The sequence below is a fragment of the Salvelinus alpinus genome, chromosome 6 (genome assembly GCF_045679555.1).
Source record: "Salvelinus alpinus chromosome 6, SLU_Salpinus.1, whole genome shotgun sequence".
Taxonomy (NCBI): domain Eukaryota; kingdom Metazoa; phylum Chordata; class Actinopteri; order Salmoniformes; family Salmonidae; genus Salvelinus; species Salvelinus alpinus.
The window spans coordinates 84399513-84424716 of record NC_092091.1 but is presented as its reverse complement, the minus strand read 5'-3'; the positions used below and the strand labels follow the sequence as shown (position 1 = coordinate 84424716).

Here is a 25204-nt window from a genome sequence, read left to right as displayed (position 1 = left end):
TTAAAGAAAGGAATAGATACCATTATAAATGAGACTCAAACAGGATTTATGAAGGGCCGTCACATAAGCTCTAACATTCGTTTAGTCTTGGACCTTATAGATTACTCAGATGCAATTGACTCAGATGCGGTTGTCCTATTTCTGGACTTCTGTAAAGCCTTTGACACAATTGAACATGAATTTCTCTTTAGGTCTCTTCAACTTTTTGGATTTGGTGAAAATTTTATTAAAGTAATTTGCATGTTTTACAAAGATATAAATAGTTCTGTGCTACTAAACCTTAATACTTCCAAAAGATTTAGTATCAACAGAAGTGTACGACAGGGATGCCCAATTTCGCCTTTTTAATTCATTTTGGTTGTGGAACTTCTATCTCTAGATATTCTGAATGATGCAAATTTGTATGGCTTAACCATTTTTAACAAAGAAATCAAAATTTCCCAACTGGCTGATGATACTACTCTTTTCTTACGAGACAAAGACCAGGTCGCCCTTAATGCTATAACTGCATTTTCTATTGCATCAGGATTAATGCTGAATGTTTCTAAATGTGAAATCTGATGTTTATTTGACTCTGATGATAAAGAAATTGAAAATATTCCTGTAAAGGACTGTGTTAAATATTTATACTTGGGAGAGTACTTCTGTCCAAGGCAGAGGGACTGTCTCGCTTTGTGTACCCCTCATTATCGTTATGTGTAAATCCAGCTACTTGTAAAGAGATCAATAAGACCTTTCTTGACTTCATCTGGAAAAATAAGTCTCACAAACTAAAAAAATCTGTCCTTTCTAACAAAAGAGCTGAAGGCGGTCTAGAAGTGTTGGATTTTGTGACATAAATAACACTTTCAAGATAAACTGTCTGAAAAAATGTTTGTTCGATACTGACTCAATATGGTATTTCATTCCAAATAATGTGTTTAATAAATTGGGAGGTCTTCGATTTTTACTGAAATGTAATTATATTCCTGAAAGATTACCTGCTAAATTGGCTAGGTTTCACCAACAAGCTTTAATGGCCTGGAAAATATGTTTCCTGCACAATTTTTCCCCTCATAAAGCTCTTTTGTGGAATAATTCAGACATAACTGTAAGGAATAAGTCATTGTTCTACCCCAACTGGCATGAGAGGAATAATGACTTTGTTCTAGATATTTTCGACAACAAGGGTAATATTCTCACATATGAACAATTTATAACAATGAAAGAGTTTCCAATACCTTTCAGGGAGTTTATTTCTGTGATCAAAGCCGTTCCCAGTGGTCTAACTACACTTATGAAATGTCATCTTAATTTTGGTAATGATCACAAAGTTTATCCAGAACTCAGATTGGAAGGCGTGGGCTTACTTGAGAAATCTTGTTGTAATAAATATATAAGACAAATTCTTCATTCACAAAACCAACTTCCACCGAGAGGAAAATGTTTCTGGAACATGCTTATTATTCCTGACATTGTCTGGATAAATACCTGGTTAAGGAATTACAAATATTGTATACCAAACAAAGTTAAGGAAGTGCACTTTAAAATGTTACATAAGATACTGTATATCCATGTAATTCTATGATATCCAAATTTGTGGCTGTTGATGATATCTGCGTTTTCTGTGAAGAAAAGGTGAGAATCTGTCCCACTTGTTCTTTAATGTACATTTGTGTCAGAATTTTGGGAAAACCTTGAAAAATACTTATTTCCCATTATGAACACGACCCATGTTTTTGACATGAAAGATATAATATGTTACTATTGCAATGATAACAAGACCATTGAAATGATTGTTAATTTTTTAAATTCTTGTTGCCAAATACTTTATACACAAACAAAAATTCCAAAATTCTATACCAAAATGACACATTTTTCTGATTGAATGTAACTATTTTATTAAAACATTAATCCTAGTGAATAACAACAACAATAACATCTTCCTGAATCATTATAGATTTTTTCAGAGTGATTACAACTACACTTGAATAGTTCATTATTTATATTTTTTGTATGTTTTAGTATTTTCTCGTTAATACCTGTGTTCTGTTCTGTATGATGTAACAATGTAAATTGTAGATCTGCATTTTGAATAAAAAAATATATAAATCAAATCAAATATAAAAAGAGGCACTTCTGCTGCGTCTCTTTCTGCTGACTGGAGTGGGCAACGCAGTTGAGGAACCAAAAGTTTATTTTCATTTATTTCATAAAAGTGTAATATTATATTAAGTCGTTCAAAGAGAAGCATGTGTTGATTGATTCATGTTTAATGAGTGATAATTTAAAACAAACTTTAGACCCACTACATATTTACATTGAACCATAGTTCTGACATGGATCATTTTGACCCCAGAGCCATATCTTTTATCAGAGCCAAATGTGGTTAATTCAATTTTTCATGACTTTGTCAATCAACTTGCTCTTAATATATCTAAATCATGGTTTAGTGTATCTGTATCAATATGGACTTTTAACAAATTCAAATCCTTTGTATTCCTACTACAATGTTAAAACATTCTACATTGTGACATCATTCAAATATTCTACATTGTGACATTTCATTGATATCATGAAACAACTACTTCATGTATGTATTTTCTGATGTTTGATCAGAGATCTTTTATCAGAGTATCTCTTGTGACATTGTTCACAGCTATGAGATTTCTCTCCTGTGTGTGTTCTCTGGTGTGATATGAGGCTGCTTGACTGAATAAAACTCTTCCCACATTGACTACAGCTATACGATTTCTCTCCTGTGTGTGTTCTCTGGTGTATAGTCAGATTGCTAGATGTAACAAAACTCTTCCCACATTGATCACAGCTATAAGGTTTCACTCCTGTGTGTGCTCTCAGATGTACTATCAGGCAGCTTGAGTGAGTAAAATTTTTCCCACATTCATCACAGCTATAAGGTTTCTCTCCAGTGTGAATTCTCATGTGTACTTTTAGTAATTCTGATCTTAAGTAACTCTTCCCACAATCAAAACAGTGGTGAGATTTCTCTCCTGTGTGTACTCGCTGGTGTATTTTAAGTTCTGATGAAGATTTGCAACCTTTCCCACAGTCAGAGCAGCAGTGAGATTTCTTCCCTGTTGGTCTCCTCTGGTGTTTCTTGAGGTGATATGATCTGGAGAGACTCTTCTCTGCCTCGTCAGCTTCATGATGTTGTTGAGGCTCCCCAGAGGATCCACGATAGTCACGTCTCTCTCCTGTGTGAACAACAAGTCAGACAGATGGTTAAAGGCCCACAACAGCAGAAATCCACTGTAAAAGGTGATGCCAACAGCGTAGCCATGATGTTGTACAACAATTGACGTCTGTAATGAATGTTAAAATTACTTGACAATTGTCTTAAGACAGTCAAGTGAGCAACAATAGTCATATTTAGTCTTTTTTTCACATTAGTAGTAACATCAATGATTATAGGCTAGAAAAAAGTAAAAGTTGTTGAAATCCTCAGCAGTGTGCCAGATGACTTTTGGTATCCAATATAGGCCCCTTTCTGTGTTTTCTAAAATTGCGACAAGGGCGATGCACATGCAATTTGGTTGCAGAAACACCTCCCTGATAATGCAGAAACCACTAGTTATGGATGTTGTATATCTGCCTGGAGCAAAAAAGGTGAGCAAAGATTTTAGTTTTTCCACAATGTATTCTGAATATGACAACACACTATCAGTGCAAGATCAGGAGTGCTACTCAAGGAAACTCACATTAAGCTCTGTGTCTATTCACTAATTCACCACCGTGGGGGAAAACTCAGGGGAGTTCTCATAGGCTGACAGCAGATATAGCCTCCATTTCCAGGTTGCTTATGAGTGCATTTCACACTACTTTGGATTATAATTGTAAGGTTCATTTGAATGTCCTGATTAATATAATGTTTATGTTTTTGTCGAAAATGTACTACTTTGTATTTAAAAACGACTTCAACCAGTAAAATGTTCTTTGGCTATTATTCTAAAATGGATGACATTTTTTTTTAAATTATCTATCTTCAGACAATACCCCATAATGATATCACAATACCCCATAACAGTGAATAAAGTTTAGAAATGCTTGCTTACCAGGGAACTTTTGGCTAAATCAACTATATCATACTACGACCAATAAGCATACTACAAACTCAATGTACGTCACAAATAGTACAGTTAGTATGAGTATTCCAACACAGCTCAGGTCTCTGGGCTGCCATTTTGTTTCTGTTTAAAACCTAGGTTGCCCCTTTAAAAAAGCCACACAACAAACAACCAATCTGCAGTTGAAACAATAACAAAGCTGTCATAATTTTTTTACTCCAATGTTTAGAAACAAATTTCAGATTTCCCCTTTAACACCACACACATCAGTCCCACCACTGCCTCTGTTTTTAACACAGTAACGGTACCTACAGTTGAAGTAGAACGTTTACATACACCTTAGCCAAATACATTTAATCTCATCACAATTCCTGACATTTAATCCTAGTAAAAATTCCCTGTCTTAGGTCAGTTAGGATCACCACTTTATCTTAAGAATGTGAAATGTCAAAATAATGGTAGAGAGAATGATTTATTTCAGCTTTTATGTCATCAAATTCCCAGTGGGTCAGAAGTTTACATACACTCAATTAGTATTTGGTAGCATTGCCTTTAAATTGTTTAACTTGGGTCAAACGTTTCGGGTAGCCTTCCACAAGCTTCCCACAATAAGTTGGGTGCATTTTGGCCCATTCCTCCTGACAGAGCTGGTGTAACTGTGTCAGGTTTGTAGGCCTCCTTGCTCGCACTCACTTTTTCAGTTCTGCCCACAAATTTTCTATACGATTGAGGTCAGGGCTTTGTGAAGGCCACTCCAATACCTTGACTTTGTTGTCCTTAAGCCATTTTGCCACAACTTTGGAAGTATGCTTGGGGTCATTGTCCATTTGGAAGACCCCTTTGCGACCAAGCTTTAACTTCCTGACTGATGTCTTGAGATGTTGCTTCAATATATCCACATAATTTCCCCTCCTCATGATGCCATCTATTTTGTGAAGTGCACCAGTCCCTCCTGCAGCAAAGCACCCCCACAACATGATGCTGCCACTGCCGTGCTTCATAGTTGGGATGGTGTTCTTTGGCTTGCAAGCCTCCCCCTTTTTCCTCCAAACATAACGATGGTCATTATGGCCAAACAGTTCTATATTTGTTTCACCAGACCACCATTTCTCCAAAAAGTATGATTCACTGATGTGGCCATCAACCTCCTTCACATCTGACTTCTGATGATCAACCTCCTCCTTCACATCTGACTCCTGATGATCAACCTCCTCCTTCACATCTGACTCCTGATGATCAACCTCCTCCTTCACATCTGACTCCAGTGATCAATCCAGAGCGTCTTCTTTTTTGGGGGGAATCCCGATGGACGTCATTGAATAGGCCGTCATCACGACCACCACCCACAAGTTAATTGTCATTCAGGTTATCAATAGGAAGAGCATCAGCAATATGTCCTGTCTGGTAACTTGTCTCGTTCAATGGATTTACATTGGCAGGTGCACAGGGAGAAACCCCATTAAAAAAACTCAGTCGATCTCAAACTGCGGAAAAACTTTTGGAAGTCTTTATCAAAGTCTGTGGCCTGTGATGTTGGGACAAATGATAGTCCCTTATTATACAAGCGACAAAGTTCACAAATTCTACATCACAACGGCAGAGTCATGGAGACTTTTGACTGGTACCATTATTTTCTCATGCAATTACAGTAGGTTGTACCCAATTGGTTTTCTCTCTAGATCATGTCAGTAGGTTACAGTAGGTTGTACCCAATTGGTTTTCTCTCTTGGTCATGCCAGTAGGTTACAGTAGGTTGTACCCAATTGGTTTTCTCTCTAGGTCATGCCAGTAGGTTACAGTAGGTTGTACCCAATTGGTTCTCTCTCTAGTGGAAACAATTATCAACCCAATGTGGAAAGTGTTGAATTTGGTCAACAACAAAATGAATGGCTTATTTGCTACGTGAGGTTTACTTGATCTAACAGAAGTGTAGTAATTCTTAAATTGTTATGTGGACACGTGACATACCGACAACTTTGATAAAAAACACTATAGGAGTTGTCTCCAGATCGCTATGCATATTCATGCTAGTAGCTTAGCATCTCTCTCCATTGAATACAGGCAGTTGACGACAACAACCCTCATAGAATATAAACAATAGATTACAATAATAATAAGATCCACCAATCCAAAGAAAGGATAGGCGGGAGCTAGACAACCCACAGTGTCGATTTGTGGACAACGACTCCGCTTGTTAGGGCAGAGACTTATTGTCAGTATATCCATAATCGTTGGTGTAGCCAACCCAACTCTCGCATGGCACTATTGGGGGGGCACTGTGTGTAGTAAATCATAACTACAGTAAAATCACTACATGCCGTGGCCCCCAGATAGACCCTTCTCAAATATATATGTTAAGTCACTTTTTGAAAACGGAACGGAGAAAACAAGGGGTAGCTTGCTCTCTACGTCGTCTGATTCTAGACATATCAGTCATCATCATAGGCCCTCCCTTGATGAGGTATTGACGAGCCAACTCCGAATACCCAAAGTGAAAACCATATTTAAGGCGGTACTTACTGGTGTTAATCAGATCTCCTACCTCCACCTCTTCATCTTTCAATGTGACAGAAATCTCCCCTTCCTTCTTCACGTCAAAAACGGCATCCTCTTTCTCATCCTCCTCTTTCACTGTGAACGCGTCTTCCTCTTCTTTCACTGTAACGTCTTCCTCTTTCACTGTAACAGCCTCACCCTCAATTTATTTTTTAACTGTGACATCCTCCTCTTCCTTCTCCTCTTTCACGACAATGTTCAGCCCCAGAGCTTCTTTCTCCGTCCAGCAGACCTCTTCTTTAGCAGGAGGGGAGAAGCTTACTGACCTCATGTTCGGGGATATTAGCTAGCTAGCTATCATTAGCGACTAAGCTAGTGCTAATTTAACCAGCCAGCTACTATATCTGACTAATAAAAAATAACGTAACATTAAATTAAATAGGCTAACAAGTATATACGATAGAAGTGTGTCTAAAACACAGCAGCTAATATACACCGAAAGCGTAAAAACAGCTTGAATCTTTCGGCTACGTTGGCTAGCAAGCTACCGAGGTGGTTGACTTGTTGTTTTTGATGAACCGTCCACTAGATTATACGTCACGATAGCAGCATCGCTGGCTCTGCTGACTGGAGTGGGAAATGCAGATAGCAACATCGCCGTCTGCTGACTGGAGTGGGAAATGCAGTTGAGGAAATGGATTTCATTAAATAATGCTATTATATTGAGACATACAAAGACAGGAATGTGTTGATTGATTAGTGCGAATACATTTTCTTTTACTACAGCACATTTAAGGCAGTTTCATTAGGTCAAACCAAATCTAAATAAGTAGCCAGCTACTGTCAGTCTATACTGCTCCTACATGGTGTAACAATACATCATGTAGATGTATATAATGAATAGACTAGGTCTCTACTGCTCCTACATGGTGTAACAATACATCATGTAGATGTATATAATGAACAGACTAGGTCTATACTGCTCCTACATGGTGTAACAATACATCATGTAGATGTATATAATGAACAGACTAGGTCTATACTGCTCCTACATGGTATAACAATACATCATGTAGATGTATATAATGAACAGACTAGGTCTATACTGCTCCTACATGGTGTAACAATACATCATGTAGATGTATATAATGAACAGACTAGGTCTATACTGCTCCTACACGGTGTAACAATACATCATGTAGATGTATATAATGAACAGACTAGGTCTATACTGCTCCTACATGGTGTAACAATACATCATGTAGATGTATATAATGAACAGACTAGGTCTATACTGCTCCTACACGGTGTAACAATACATCATGTAGATGTATATAATGAACAGACTAGGTCTATACTGCTCCTACATGGTGTAACAATACATCATGTAGATGTATATAATGAACAGACTAGGTCTATACTGCTCCTACAGGGTGTAACAATACATCATGTAGATGTATATAATGAACAGACTAGGTCTATACTGCTCCTACATGGTGTAACAATACATCATGTAGATGTATATAATGAACAGACTAGGTCTATACTGCTCCTACACGGTGTAACAATACATCATGTAGATGTACATAATGAATAGACTAGGTCTATACTGCTCCTACATGGTGTAACAATACATCATGTAGATGTATATAATGAACAGACTAGGTCTATACTGCTCCTACATGGTGTAACAATACATCATGTAGATGTATATAATGAACAGACTAGGTCTATACTGCTCCTACATGGTGTAACAATACATCATGTAGATGTATATAATGAACAGACTAGGTCTATACTGCTCCTACATGGTGTAACAATACATCATGTAGATGTATATAATGAACAGACTAGGTCTATACTGCTCCTACATGGTGTAACAATACATCATGTAGATGTATATAATGAACAGACTAGGTCTATACTGCTCCTACATGGTGTAACAATACATCATGTAGATGTATATAATGAACAGACTAGGTCTATACTGCTCCTACATGGTGTAACAATACATCATGTAGATGTATATAATGAACAGACTAGGTCTATACTGCTCCTACATGTTGTAACAATACATCATGTAGATGTATATAATGAACAGACTAGGTCTATACTGCTCCTACATGGTGTAACAATACATCATGTAGATGTATATAATGAACAGACTAGGTCTATACTGCTCCTACAGGGTGTAACAATACATCATGTAGATGTATATAATGAACAGACTAGGTCTATACTGCTCCTACATGGTGTAACAATACATCATGTAGATGTATATAATGAACAGACTAGGTCTATACTGCTCCTACATGGTGTAACAATACATCATGTAGATGTAAACTACCGTTCAAAAGTTTGGGGTCACTTAGAAATGTCCTTGTTTTTGAAAGAAAATCACATTTTTTGTCCAATAAAATAACATCAAATTGATCAGAAATACAGTGTAGACATTGTTAATGTTGTAAATGACTATTGCAGCTGGAAACGGCTGATTGTTTTATGGAATATCTACATAGGCGTACAGAGGCCCATTATCAGCAACCATCACTCCTGTGTTACAATGGCATGTTGTGTTAGCTAATCCAAGTTTATCATTTTAAAATGCTAATTTTAGAAAACCCTTTTGCAATAATGATAGCACAGCTGAAAACTGTTGTGCTGATTAAACAAAGCTTTTGTAAACAGTGTGCAGGCCTTCTTGTTCTTTAACAAAGCTTTTTTAACAATCAGGCAGTAGAACAACAATAATCATCACCCTCTTGACCAATCTTCCCTCCCCTTAACATTCAGACCCTGTCAGTGTGCAGTGTGCCAGGTGGTCATTGGGTTTGATTCAGACCCTGTCAGTGTGCCAGGTGGACATTGGGTTTGATTCAGACCCGGTCAGTGTTCCAGGTGGACATTGGGTTTGATTCAGACCCTGTCAGTGTGCCAGGTGGACATTGGGTTTGATTCAGACCCTGTCAGTGTGCCAGGTGAACATTAGGTTTGATTCAGACCCTGTCAGTGTGCCAGGTGGACATTGGGTTTGATTCAGACCCTGTCAGTGTGCCAGGTGGTCATTGGGTTTGATTCAGACCCTGTCAGTGTGCCAGGTGGACATTGGGTTTGATTCAGACCCTGTCAGTGTGCCAGGTGGACATTGGGTTTGATTCAGACCCTGTCAGTGTGCCAGGTAGACATTGGGTTTGATTCAGACCCTGTCAGTGTGCCAGGTGGACATTGGGTTTGATTCAGACCCTGTCAGTGTGCCAGGTGGACATTGGGTTTGATTCAGACCCTGTCAGTGTGCCAGGTGGTCATTGGGTTTGATTCAGACCCTGCCAGCATGGCCAGAAATGTATTCCAAGGTCAGTAACTTATAACCACGGAATCACCGCAGACCTTTCATGCCTAAAAACACCTAAGTATTAGATTTACTGCATCAGCAAATCTAATTTTGTCACTGCATAAGACACCATTCACAATGATGGCTGAGGTACGTGTAAAACATGACATATTATTTCCTCATTGTAAAAAATGTCCCGCTCCTTTAAAACATATTTGTAATGCCAAGGCTTTAGCTCAGTGGGCTGTTCCATTGTTGAGGAAAGCAGGGGGAGTGTTGTGAGTAACAGAACTGCCTGAGATGTAGGGGGAGGGAAGCTGTTCCATTGTTGAGGAAAGCAGGGGGGGTGTTGTGAGTAACAGAACTGCCTGAGATGTAGGGGAAGGGAAGCTGTTCCATTGTTGAGGAAAGCAGGGGGGAGTGTTGTGAGTAACAGAACTGCCTGAGATGTAGGGGAAGGGAAGCTGTTCCATTGTTGAGGAAAGCAGGGGGAGTGTTGTGAGTAACAGAACTGCCTGAGATGTAGGGGAAGGGAAGCTGCTCACTGATTGGCTGTAGGGACAAGGGTCCCTCCAAAAATCTATCACTAATAGGCCAAGCCTCCACAGACCCTGTCTTGTACTGACAAACAAATCATTTGACATTCAAATATGTCATTTTAAATCCAGCTGGGCCTTTTAACACAGACAGTTGTTCCTGCTGTAGATGTTATGCCTTTGTACAGATCTAGGATCAGTTCGTTTTATATGCTCTCTAACACAGATAGTTGTTCCTGCTGTAGATGTTATGCCTTTGCACAGATCTAGGACCAGTTCACCTCCACAATGCATATACAGTACCGGTCAATTGTTTTGACACACCTACAAATTCAATGTTTTTTCTTTATTTTAACTATTGTCTACATTGTACAGATCTAGGATCAGTTTTAACTATTGTCTACATTATAGAATAATAGTGGAGACATTAAAACTATGAAATAACACATGTGGAATCTTGTAGTAACCAAACAAGTGTTAAACAAATAAAAATATATGTTATGTGGGAAGAGTTTTTCAACATCTAGCTATCTAACTACACACCAGAGAACACACACAGGAGAGAAATCGTATAGCTGTGATCAATGTGGGAAGAGTTTTAGTCAGCTAAACAACCTGATATTACACCAGCATACACACACAGGGGAGAAATCTTATGGCTGTGATCAGTGTGTGAAGAGTTTTTATACATCTAGCCAGCTGACTTCACACCAGAGAACACACACAGGAGAGAAAACTTATAGCTGTGATCAATGAGGGAAGAGTTTTACTGGGTCAAGCTCCTTGATATTACACCAGAGAACACACACAGGAGAGAAATCTTATGGCTGTGATCAGTGTGAAAAGAGTTTTACTGGGTCAAGCTCCTTGATATTGCACCAGATAACACACACAGGAGAGAAATCTTACAGCTGTAATCAATGTGGGAAGAGTTTTACTACATCCAGCCAGCTGACTTCACACCAGATAACACACACAGGAGAGAAATCTCACAGCTGTGCTCAATGTGAGAAGAGATACTCTGATAAAAGATCTCTGATCAAACATCAGAAATTTACATACATGAAGGAGTTGTTTCATGATATCAATGAAATGATGTCACAATGTAGAATGTTTTAACATTGTAGTAGGAGTATTTTAATGATGTCACAATGTAGAATGTTTTAACATTGTAGTGGGAGTATTTTAATAATGTCACAATGTAGAACACTAAACGTTTTCCCCCTGTTCTATTCAGACAGCGGGGTTACCCAGAGGACTGTCTGGATGAGCGTTTCAGACAGCGGGGTAGTAGTAACATCTGTTGGTTGGTGGAATGTGTAAAGACCCAACTCATTGGTTAATATTCCCTGTAGTAGAAACATCTGTTGGTTGGTAGAATGTGTAAAGACCCATCTCATTGGTTAATATTCCCTGTAGTAGAAACATCTGTTGGGTTGGTAGAATGTGTAAAGACCCACCTCATTGGTTAATATTCCCTGTAGTAGTAACATCTGTTGGTTGGTAGAATGTGTAAAGACCCACCTCATTGGTTAATATTCCCTGTAGTAGTAACATCTGTTGGGTTGGTAGAATGTGGAAAGACCCATCTCATTGGTTAATATTCCCTGTAGTAGAAACATCTGTTGGGTTGGTAGAATGTGGAAAGACCCATCTCATTGGTTAATATTCCCTGTAGTAAAAACATCTGTTGGTTGGTAGAATGTGGAAAGACCCACCTCATTGGTTAATATTCACTGTCGTAGAAACATCTGTTGTTTGGTAGAATGTGTAAAGACCCACCTCATTGGTTAATATTCACTGTAGTAGTAACATCTGTTGGTTGGTGGAATGTGTAAAGACCCACCTCATTGGTTAATATTCACTGTAGTAGAAACATCTGTTGGTTGGTAGAATGTGGAAAGACCCACCTCATTGGTTAATATTCACTGTAGTAGAAACATCTGTTGGTTGGTAGAATGTGTAAAGACCCACCTCATTGGTTAATATTCACTGTAGTAGAAACATCTGTTGGTTGGTAGAATGTGTAAAGACCCACCTCATTGGTTAATATTCACTGTAGTAGTAACATCTGTTGGGTTGGTAGAATGTGTAAAGACCCACCTCATTGGTTAATATTCACTGTAGTAGAAACATCTGTTGGGTTGGTAGAATGTAGAAGTAGGTTCTAAATTCATACTTATTACAAATCTGTAGTTGTCTGACTATTACATTTATCTGCGTTAACCACTCCAGTCAACAGATGGCGATATGCGTTTTTCAGGCGATGCTATCAGAGTGACGTATAATGTAGTGGACGGGACGCTTCTTCAACAACATCTAGTCAGCCACCTCGGTAGCTTCCTAGCGGAAACATTCAAGCTGTTCAGACTGCTTCGGTGTATATTTGCCTTTGTATGTGAAACATAATTCTGTCTTTTAACGAGTTTCCTCATTTAATGTCATATTTCCGTTTAGTCAGGGAACGGTAGCTGGCTTGATAAATGAGCCTATCACTAGGCTAGTCGCTAACTAGCTAGGTTAGCTGGCTAACATCCCCGACCATGAGCTCAGCAAGCTACTGCCCTCCTGCTAAAAAAGAGGTCTGCTGGAAGGAGAAAGACGGTATTTGGCTGAACGTTGTCGTGAAAGAGGAGAATGAAGAGGAGGATGTCACAGTAAACGAAGAAGTAGAGGGTGAGGCTGTTACAGAGAAAGAAGGGGAAGAAAACGATTATACTTTTTCTGGAGTGAATGAAGGAGAGATAACTGTCATATTGAAGGAGGAGGAGAGGGAAGAAGAAGAGGAGGAGACAGAAGATCTGAGTAACACCAGTAAGTCCTGTCTTGAAAATACTTTTTGAACTGATGTGTGGTTTTAAAACGGCATTCTACTCTAGTTCTGAGCTTAAATGCCGTTTATTAATGTAGGAATTGATAAAGCTACACTGTAAGATGTGAATACCATCAACAAGCTGGCCAACAACAAAACTTTAACAATGGATTTGCACGCAAAATCACAACTTAAATGTCTCACGGAATGGACTTGCCTTCATTCAATACTGCAATTCCATTGTGCTAAACTGGAGGCGATTCCTAGCCCACTGTTGACTGCGGTCAAGTGAGCCGACAGTCGCAAAACGCGGTCAGTTTCTTCCTGAGTTTGCGTGCGCGAATACACTTTTTTTCAGGCAGGGAAACTGAGTTGAACGGACTCTCATGCCCAGATAGTCGAGACGCTACAAATCATTCCAAGCTAACCGTTTGAATCACACCTATTCAATCTTCCATAATAAAAATGATACCAAATCGTTTATTTAATTTTTGCGTTATCATAAAGTACTTTATCATTGCTAGAGTGCCAAGCGTAGGCTGGACTGGTGTAAATGCTACAGCATACAATGACATTCTAGACCATTCTGTGGGCCTCTCTGACTAAGAACCACACAGAGACCTGCTTTAATAATACTTGTGAAAACTGACTTCAGGTGATTGAGGGATCTAGTCTAGATTATACGTCATAGGAAGTTTTATCATGTGGAGGTTTCATTCAGGTCTCTGTTTAATTAAATCATCTGTTTGTCTTTGACAGGAGAGAGACCAGACTCTCCTTCTGACAGCAGGAAGAGTCCTTCAGGGAAACCAGACCCCGAGACGTCCAAACCAGCAGGACGACATCACTGCTCCCAGTGTGGAAAGAGTTTTACTCAGTTAGGGAGCCTGAGAACACATAAGAGAATACACACTGGAGAGAAGCCTTACCACTGTTCCCAATGTGGAATGACGTTTACCCAGTTAGGGAGCCTGCAAACGCATGAGAGGGGACACACAGGGGAAAAGCTTTTCCAATGTTCCCATTGTGGAAAGAGTTTTGGCCAGGTAGGAAACCTGAACAAGCATGAGAGGACACACACAGGTAAGAAGATGTACCGCTGCTCCCAGTGTGGAGAGAGATTTACCCGGTTAAGGTACCTGAAAGAGCATGAAAGAATACATACAAATACACAGGAGGAGAAGACATACCACTGCTCTCATTGTGGAAAGACCTTTTCCCAGTCAGAGAACCTGAAAACACATGAGAGAATCGAGAGGCTGTGTTCTGACTTGTGTTTTTGACTGAGAATGTGTGTTTTTGTTTGGGCTGTCAGACTTGAGTTCACTTTGTGTAATGTTAGTGCACTATTTTTTGTGAATTTATTGTAATGTTTTTAAAATTGTATAACTGCCTTTAATTTTGCTGGACCCCAGGAAGAGGAGCTGCTGCCTTGGCAGGAACTAACGGGGATCCATAATAAACCCCAGGAAGAGTAGCTGCTGCCTTGGCAGGAACTAAATGGGATCTATACTAAATACAAATACTTTTATCAATATATTTGTCTCTCTTTACTCTCGGATTTGAAAATGCTAATTAGCATCAAAGTAGACGACATGCAAGACTACAAATCCCTGCAAGCTCCTGCAAGTCATCTCTAGCCGACACCTTTCACAGAACAGTTCACAGAATTGTCCATTGAAATAAATGTTGACAATTTAATCATTGCTACATTAAGGCCTGATTGGTGGAGTGCTGCAGAGATGGTTGTCCTTCTGGAAGGTTCTCCCGTCTCCACAGAGGAAATCTGGAGCTCTGTCAGAGTGAACATCGGGTTCTTGTTCACCTCCCTGACCAAGGCCCTTCTCCCCCGATTTATCAGTTTGGCCGGGCGGCCAGCTCTAGAAAGAGTATTGGTGGTTCCAAACTTCTTCCATTTAAGAATGATGGCAGCCATTGTGTTCTTGGGGACCGTCAATGCTGCAGACATTTTTTGGTACCTTTCCCCAGATCTGTGCCTCGACACAATCCTGTCTCAGAGCTCTACGGACAATTCCTTTGACCTCATGGCTTGGTTTTTGCTCTGACATGCACTGTAAACTGTGGGACTTTATATAGACAGGTGTGTGCCTTTCCAAATCATGTCCAATCAATTGAATTTACCACAGGTGGACTCCAATCAAGTTGTAGAAACATCTCAAGGATGATCAATGGAATCAGGATGCATCTGAGCTCAATTTCGGGTCTCAAAGCAAAGGGTCTGAATACTTAAGTAAATACATTTGAAAAAATGTCTAAACTGTTTTTGGTTTGTCATTTTGGGGTATTGTGTGTAGATTGATGAGGGGGAAAAAAATCTTCAATTTTAGAATGAGGCTGTAATGTAACTAAATGTGGAAAAAGTGAAGGGTCTGAATACTTAACGAATGCACTGTATTACACTGGCAGTGTTTTCTTCCATTGGCAGTTTTGTACACAGTCATGTGATACGTGGTATAGAAAAGTCCAATCTTAGGAGAGTGCATGGGAGGCACTATACTGTGTGTCTGCAGGTGTCTATCTGGTCAAAACCACTGATACAGGTGCCACTCCACCCTCTGGTGGGATGGATCATGTCTACAGAGAAACCTACATTCAAATACTTTGATTTGTGTGTATTGGGTATATGTTGTGAAATATACTGCACTGTCGGAGCTAGAACCACAAGCATTTTGTTACACCCGCAATAACATTTGCTAAACACGTGTATGTGACCAATAAAATGTGATTTGATTTTGATTTGAAATAAACGTCCTATTTATCAAAGGAGCTTTTGGCTGGAGTCAAAATTACTCCAAAGGATTTGAGTTTGTTAAAAGTCCATATTGATACAGAAACACTAAACCATGATTTAGATGAATTAAGAACAAGTTGATTGACAAAGTCATGAAGAATTAAATTAACCACATTTTGGCTCTGATAAAAGATATGCTTCTGGGGTCAAAATTATCCATGTCAGAAGTATTGTTCCATGCAAATATGTAGTGGGTCTAAAGTTTGTTTTAAATTACCACTCATTAAAAACGACTCAATCAACACATGCTTTTATTTGAACGACTTAATATAATAATCAACTTTTATGAAATACATGAAAAATAAACTTTTGGTTCCTCAACTGCGTTGCCCACTCCAGGCAGCAGATGGCGATGTGCGTCTTTTAGGTTCAGGCGATGCTGCCAGTGTGACGTATAATCTAGTGGACGGGACGCTCCTTCAACAACAACAGTTAGTCAGACAGCTCGGTAGCTTTCTAGCAAACATATCTACAACATTCACGCTCTTTACACTGTTATGGTGTATATTAGTCGCTGTGTTTTAAACACACTTCTGTCGTATGTGCTTGTTGGCCCATTTAATTATATAATTACGTTGTTTGTCAGCTAGCTGGTTTGCTAAATTAGCTCAGAACTAGGCTAGTCGCTAATGCTAGCTAGCGAACATCCCCGACCATGAGTTCACTAAGCTACTCTCCTCCTGCTAAAAAAGAGGTCTTCTGGACGGAGAAAGAAGCTCTCCTGAAAGAGGAGGAGGAAGAGAAGGATGTTACAATACAAAAACAAGTAGAGGGTGAGGCTGTTACCGTGAAAGAAGAAGAGAAAGACGTTTCTGTGGAAGAAAAGGAAGACTCGTTCAGAGTGAAAGAGGAGGAGGCGGAGAGAGAGGAGGATGTTACAGTAAAAGAAGAGGGGGCGGAGAGAGAGGAGGATGTTACAGTGAAAGAAGAGGAGGCGGAGAGAGAGGAGGATGTTACAGTAAAAGAAGAGGGGGCGGAGAGAGAGGAGGATGCAGTTTTTGGAGTGAAAGAGGAGGGGGAGATGACTGTCACATCGAAAAAGGAGGAGGAGGACGAAGAGGAGGAAACTGGACATCTGGGCCCGGTTTCCCAAAGGCATCTTAAGGCCTCCTATGGTTCTGACGGTGAACTTCTCCGTAAGATGGTTTTGAGAAACCGGGCCGTGATTAACACTAGTAAGTACTGTCTTAAAACCAGAGGAACAAACTGCAGTTGTTGAACTGATGTGTGGTGTTAAAGGGGAAATATGCAATTGCTACATTTATATTATTTATAGCCATTGATTCTTGAAGAATATAACACATGCCTCATGAGCTTAGTTCAACTGTTGTACCACATCAGAACCCCAAACAAGCTTTTTTAAGGCCAATGTTTAGAAACATAGTAAACCAACACTGTATAGCTTCAACATGGTTAAAACTATAATGTTGATATCATCGATGGTCAGTCCTTGCATCCATAGGTCTGTCTATGAATTTGAGAGAGTTACATTTCTCCAGCCCCATCCATCATCTTATGACCAAAACAGTGGTGGAATGACGTCTTTGTTATTGTTTTGAACTGCAGATTGGTTGATTTGGCTTTTTTAAAGGGACAACCTAGGATTTAAACAGCAACAAAATGCCTGCCTGAGACTTGGTTTGGTAAACAGCTGAGGGATGGGGGCTGGAGAAATGTAACCACTCTCACTGTTACTTGATGGACCAGGTTTGAGTTCAGCTCAGGGCTTCCCCCTGAATTCACTACACTATGAATACATTTATAATGTTACTGTCTGCTTGATTTACAGTCGCGTGACCAGGTTTGAGTTCAGCTCAGGGCTTCCCCCTGAATTCACTACACTATGAATACATTTATAATGTTACTGTCTGCTTGATTTACAGTCGCGTCTCGTTACTCTGTTTGGACACGGAGATACTTAGCTCATAATGTGTAGAGAACTGTTACTTGATGGATAGGCTATTGCACAACACACAGAGCTATTTTCCTTCATTCGGGACATTTAGAATGACAACACATTACAGAGTAGCCTAGTGGGATTATTCACAAAATTATCTGGTGATCAGGTTAGGAAATGTCATGAAATGTCATGACAAAGACATTTTAGTTTCCATGTTTCACCTGAAATATTAAATGATTTATAATCCTAGGTCTATGTTATTGTTAGGTGAAGTAATGGGTCCTACAGTATGTCTATGTTGTTGTTAGGTGAAGTTCTGGGTCCTACAGTAGGTCTATGTTATTGTTAGGTGAAGTTCTGGGTCCTACAGTAGGTCTATGTTATTGTTAGGTTAAGTTATGGGTCCTACAGTATGTCTATGTTGTTGTTAGGTGAAGTTCTGGGTCCTACAGTAGGTCTATGTTATTGTTAGGTGAAGTTCTGGCTCCTACAGTAGGTATATGTTGTTGTTAGGTGAAGTTCTGGCTCCTACAGTAGGTTTATGTTGTTGTCAGGTGAAGTTATGGGTCCTACAGTAGGTCCATGTTGTTGTCAGGTGAAGTTCTGGGTCCTACAGTAGGTCCATGTTGTTGTTAGGTGAAGTTATGGGTCCTGCAGTAGGTCTATGTTATTGTTAGGTGAAGTTCTGGGTCCTACAGTAGGTCTATGTTATTGTTAGGTGAAGTTATGGGTCCTACAGTAGATCTATGTTGTTGTCAGGGGAAGTTATGGGTCCTACAGTAGGTCTATGTTATTGTTAGGTGAAGTTATGGGTCCTACAGTAGATCTATGTTGTTGTCAGGTGAAGTTATGGGTCCTACAGTAGGTCTATGTTATTGGTATAACTAGCGGTTTCGCATTAGCATTGAGGAGTTTCTGCAACCAAATTGCGTGTGCATTGCCTTCGTGCGTCTATTTTAGCAAACACAGAAAGGGGCCTATATTGGTGACCAAAGGTTGCCTGGAACACCGCTTAGGGGTTCAGCAACTGTAATAACTTATTTCTAGCCTACAATCATCGATGTTACTACTAATGTGAAAACAAGACAAAATATGACTTGTTGCTCACCTGACTGTCTTAAGACAATTGTCAAATAATTTTAACATTCATTACAGACGTCAATTGTTGTACAATATCATGGCTACGCTGTTGGCATCACCTTTTACAGTGGATTTCTGCTGTTGTGGGCCTTTAACCATCTGTCTGACTTGTTGTTCACACAGGACAGAGACGTGACTATCGTGGATCCTCTGGGGAGCCTCAACAACATCATGAAGCTAACAGGAGAGAGACGTGACTATCGTGGATCCTCTGGGGAGCCTCAACATTATGATGCTAACAGGAGAGAGACGTGACTATCGTGGATCCTCTGGGGAGCCTCAACATCATGATGCTAACAGGAGAGAGACGTGACTATCGTGAATCCTCTGGGGAGCCTCAACATCATGAAGCTAACAGGAGAGAGACGTGACTATCGTGGATCCTCTGGGGAGCCTCAACAACATGATGCTAACAGGAGAGAGACGTGACTATCGTGGATCCTCTGGGGAGCCTCAACATCATGATGCTAACAGGAGAGAGACGTGACTATCGTGGATCCTCTGGGGAGCCTCAACAACATCATGATGCTAACAGGAGAGAGACGTGACTATCGTGGATCCTCTGGGGAGCCTCAACATCATGATGCTAACAGGAGAGAGACGTGACTATCGTGGATCCTCTGGGGAGCCTCAACAACATCATGAAGCTAACAGGAGAGAGACGTGACTATCGTGGATCCTCTGGGGAGCCTCAACAACATCATGAAGCTAACAGGAGAGAGACGTGACTATCGTGGATCCTCTGGGGAGCCTCAACAACATCATGAAGCTGACGAGGCAGAGAAGAGTCCCTCCAGATCAGAACACCTCAAGAAACACCAGAGGAGACCCACAGGGAAGAAATCTCACTGCTGCTCTGACTGTGGGAAATGTTGCAAATCTTCATCAGAACTTAAAATACACCAGCGAGTACACACAGGAGAGAAATCTCACCACTGTTTTGATTGTGGGAAGAGTTACTTAAGATCAAATTCACTAAAAGTACACATGAGAATTCACACTGGAGAGAAACCTTATAGCTGTGATCAATGTGGGAAGAGTTTTACTACATCTAGCCATCGGATTGTACACCAGAGAACACACACAGGAGACAAATCGTATAGCTGTGATCAATGTGGGAAGAGTTTTACTCAGTCAAGCAGCCTCTTATCGCACCAGAGAAAACACTCAGGAGAGAAACCTTACAGCTGTGATCAATGTGGGAAGAGTTTTACTCAGTCAAGCAACCTGGTATCACACCAGAGAACACACACAGGAGAGAAACCGTATAGTTGTGAACAATGTGGGAAGAGTTTTACTACATCCAGCCATCGGATTATACACCAGAGAACACACACAGGAGAGAAACCTTATAGCTGTGATCAATGTGGGAAAAGTTTTACTACATCTAGCCATCTGATTGTACACCAGAGAACACACACAGGAGAGAAATCTTATAGCTGTGGTCAATGTGGGAAGAGCTTTACTACATCTAGCTATATGACTATACACCAGAGAACACACCCAGGAGAGAAACCTCATAGCTGTGATCAATGTGACAAGCGATACTCTGATAAAAGATCTCTGATCAAACATCAGAAAATACATACATGAAGGAGTTGTTTCATGATATCAATGAAATTATGTCACAATGTAGAATGTTTTAACATTGTAGTAGGAGTATTTTAATGATGTCACAATGTAGAATGTTTTCACATTGTAGTAGGAGTATTTTAATGATGTCACAATGTAGAATGTTTTAACATTGTAGTAGGAGTATTTTAATGATGTCACAATGTAGAATGTTTTAACATTGTAGTAGGAGTATTTTAATGATGTCACAATGTAGAATGTTTTAACATTGTAGAAGGAGTATTTTAATAATGTCACAATGTAGAACACTAAACGTTTGCCCCCTGTTCAGTTGATTTCAGCATGGTATGGATATTAGCCTCATCAGGGGAAAAATCCAGGCTCTGAATTGAAAGAGGACTATTTATGTGATTTAACAAAAAGTGACTAACAAAAAAAGAGCTGTGTTACACTTACAGCATTGGTGACCCACTTGAATCAAAATGTAGCTCGCTGTTTTCTACAAGTTGTCCTCTAACCAGTGATGTACACATTATTCCCAGATTCCATCTGGTTTTTGAGCTGTTTTAACATGACATGCAACCTCATCTCCCCACTCTCACGCAAATGATTTCAACATGATATCGATGAGTGATGACAAATAAGTGTTTCGTTCCTTTGTTTAGCGACCTCTAAATTGAAAGGCATCACTCCAAAATGTAGCTGACTGTCTTCTGCAGGTTGTCCTCTAACCAGTGAGGTAAAATATATCTCCCATTTCCATGTGTTTGTTTAGTCGTGTTAGTTTCAACAGCACATACAACCTGATTTCCCCCTAATTGATATCAGTGATTTATTGCTACTTGTCAAAACAACAGTGTTTCTGGTGCTTGTGCATTTTAAAAGGTGCTTGTTTTAAAAAATACAAGTAATATGATTATTGTTGCAGATGTTTGTGCAGATGGTATATTTTATGTTTAGGTTTTCAATATCACAAACTGTTTCTGCATATTGGTTATTGATTTGGACACTTTAAAACTGTGTTTTGACATTGGGCTATACCACCTAGCTAAATGTAATTGAAAAGACGTTGAAAAGAAGACTATACCCCACGTCAAATATACGTTTGGTTTTAGTTGAAAGTTTTAAATATTTATTTTCGGGTTGTTGTTAAGATGACTTGAAAACAACTTAATTTCAAAGTTCTTGCAGTCTATACACATTAACTGTTGTGGAAAATATTGAATCAAATATTTCACCAATACCGGAACCTGTGAATTAAATTAGACTTTATTACAAACAGTAACAAAGCCAAGCAATTCCATGGAAGAACTGACTCTTCATTCTTAGTACTTGGCATTTATACAGTCTGATCCTTACATAACATTATAACCACTAGGCTACCCTGCTGCCCCGATAATACACTAAATACATGTAATATAGCCTATACAGTCTGATCCTTAAATAACATTCTAACCACTACCCTGCTGCCCCAATAATACACTAAATACATGTAATATAGCCTATACAGTCTGATCCTTACATAACATTCTAACCACTACCCTGCCGCCCCAATAATACACTAAATAAATGTAATATAGTCTGTACAGTCTGATCCTTACATAACATTCTAACCACTACCCTGCCGCCCCAATAATACACTAAATAAATGTAATACAGTGATCCCTCACCACTTCGCGGTTCACTTATCGCGGATTCGCTATTTCGCGGATTTTCATAATGCATTTTTTTTTTTTTTTTGGTGCATTGTGCTCTGCATTCTGATTCGCTAAAAACTCACTCCCGCTTCTTGTATCAAAACATGCTACGAATTGTGCTATCATTTTGTCGTCTCGTGCAGTTATGTGTACGTACATAAAACAGCTTGGCAAATTTACATTAAGTTGGCCAAATTATCTTGTAATTTCGAACATCTCCTAAACCCATAATGTCGACGAAACGGCCTACACGTGAGTCACTGTATTTGTATACATGTAATAGTTGCTAATTGTAAAAAAAAAAAAAGTTTTCTATTTCGCGGATTTCACTTATCGCGGGTCATTTTCGGAACGTAACCCCCGCGATAAACGAGGGATTACTGTATAGCCTATACAGTCTGATCCTTACATAACATTCTAACCACTAGGCTACCCTGCTGCCCCAATAATACACTAAATACATGTAATATAGCCTATACAGTCTGATCCTTACATAACATTCTAACCACTACCCTGCCGCCCCGATAATACACTAAATACATGTAATATAGTCTATACAGTCTGATCCTTACATAACATTCTAACCACTACCCTGCCGCCCCAATAATACACTAAATACATGTAATATAGCCTATACAGTCTGATCCTTACATACCATTCTAACCACTACCCTGCCACCCCAATAATACACTAAATACATGTAATATAGTCTATACAGTCTGATCCTTACATAACATTCTAACCACTAGGCTACCCTGCCGCCCAATAATACACTATATACATGTAATATAGTCTATACAGTCTGATCCTTACATAACATTCTAACCACTACCCTGCTGCCCCAATAATACACTAAATACATGTAATATAGCCTATACAGTCTGATCCTTACATAACATTCTAACCACTAGGCTACCCTGCTGCCCCAATAATACACTAAATACATGTAATATAGCCTATACAGTCTGATCCTTACATAACATTCTAACCACTACCCTGCTGCCCCAATAATACACTAAATACATGTAATATAGTCTATACAGTCTGATCCTTACATAACATTCTAACCACTAGGCTACCCTGCTGCCCCAATAATACACTAAATACATGTAATATAGCCTATACAGTCTGATCCTTACATAACATTCTAACCACTAGGCTACCCTGCTGCCCCAATAATACACTAAATACATGTAATATAGCCTATACAGTCTGATCCTTACATAACATTCTAACCACTACCCTGCCGCCCAATAATACACTATATACATGTAATATAGTCTATACAGTCTGATCCTTACATAACGTTCTAACCACTACCCTGCCACCCCAATAATACACTAAATACATGTAATATAGCCTATACAGTCTGATCCTTACATAACATTCTAACCACTAGGCTACCCTGCTGCCCCAATAATACACTAAATACATGTAATATAGCCTATACAGTCTGATCCTTACATAACATTCTAACCACTACCCTGCTGCCCCAATAATACACTAAATACATGTAATATAGTCTATACAGTCTGATCCTTACATAACATTCTAACCACTAGGCTACCCTGCTGCCCCAATAATACACTAAATACATGTAATATAGTCTGTACAGTCTGATCCTTACATAACATTATAACCACTAGGCTACCCTGCTGCCCCAATAATACACTAAATACATGTAATATAGTCTATACAGTCTGATCCTTACATAACATTCTAACCACTAGGCTACCCTGCCGCCCCAATAATACACTAAATACATGTAATATAGTCTATACAGTCTGATCCTTACATAACATTCTAACCACTAGGCTACCCTGCCGCCCCAATAATACACTAAATACATGTAATATAGCCTATACAGTCTGATCCTTACATAACATTCTAACCACTAGGCTACCCTGCCACCCCAATAATACACTAAATACATGTAATATAGTCTATACAGTCTGATCCTTACATAACATTCTAACCACTAGGCTACCCTGCCACCCCAATAATACACTATATACATGTAATATAGTCTATACAGTCTGATCCTTACATAACATTCTAACCACTACCCTGCTGCCCCAATAATACACTAAATACATGTAATATAGTCTATACAGTCTGATCCTTACATAACATTCTAACCACTACCCTGCCGCCCCAATAATACACTAAATACATGTAATATAGTCTATACAGTCTGATCCTTACATAACATTCTAACCACTACCCTGCCGCCCCAATAATACACTAAATACATGTAATATAGCCTATACAGTCTGATCCTTACATAACATTCTAACCACTAGGCTACCCTGCCACCCCAATAATACACTAAATACATGTAATATAGCCTATACAGTCTGATCCTTACATAACATTCTAACCACTAGGCTACCCTGCCGCCCCAATAATACACTAAATACATGTAATATAGCCTATACAGTCTGATCCTTACATAACATTCTAACCACTAGGCTACCCTGCCGCCCCAATAATACACTAAATACATGTAATATAGCCTATACAGTCTGATCCTTACATAACATTCTAACCACTAGGCTACCCTGCAGCCCCAATAATACACTAAATACATGTAATATAGCCTATACAGTCTGATCCTTACATAACATTCTAACCACTAGGCTACCCTGCAGCCCCAATAATACACTAAATACATGTAATATAGCCTATACAGTCTGATCCTTACATAACATTCTAACCACTAGGCTACCCTCCAGCCCCAATAATACACTAAATACATGTAATATAGTCTATACAGTCTGATCCTTACATAACATTCTAACCACTAGGCTACCCTGCCGCCCCAATAATACACTAAATACATGT

At 39.3% G+C, this 25204-nt stretch overlaps 1 protein-coding gene and 1 long non-coding RNA gene across 2 annotated transcripts; one reads left to right on the top strand and one right to left on the bottom strand.

Annotated features, from left to right (window-relative positions):
• Nucleotides 1-993: 993 nt before the first annotated feature.
• On the bottom strand, nucleotides 994-7230 carry LOC139577748 (uncharacterized). Its single transcript, XR_011675381.1, has 2 exons — nucleotides 6585-7230; nucleotides 994-3194 (listed from the first exon to the last, which is right to left on the bottom strand). It is a non-coding gene; the product is annotated as an uncharacterized lncRNA (long non-coding RNA).
• Nucleotides 7231-12722: 5492 nt separating this feature from the next.
• On the top strand, nucleotides 12723-21579 carry LOC139577723 (zinc finger protein 180-like). The gene is made up of 3 exons (XM_071404906.1): nucleotides 12723-13241; nucleotides 13999-17226; nucleotides 19807-21579. The coding sequence occupies exons 2-3, from the start codon at nucleotides 16707-16709 to the stop codon at nucleotides 20682-20684; spliced, it is 1398 nt and encodes a 465-aa protein (XP_071261007.1). The 5' UTR covers nucleotides 12723-13241; nucleotides 13999-16706; the 3' UTR covers nucleotides 20685-21579.
• The last annotated feature ends 3625 nt before the right edge of the window (nucleotides 21580-25204 follow it).

Bases quoted from the DNA above. Each gene is read 5' to 3' on its own strand.
- LOC139577723 (XM_071404906.1), top strand. From the start codon at position 16,707: ATGAGTTCACTAAGCTACTCTCCTCCTGCTAAAAAAGAGGTCTTCTGG. The intron at 17,227-19,806 runs GTAAGTACTGTC...TGAAGCTAACAG, and splicing joins CCGGGCCGTGATTAACACTA to GAGAGAGACGTGACTATCGT.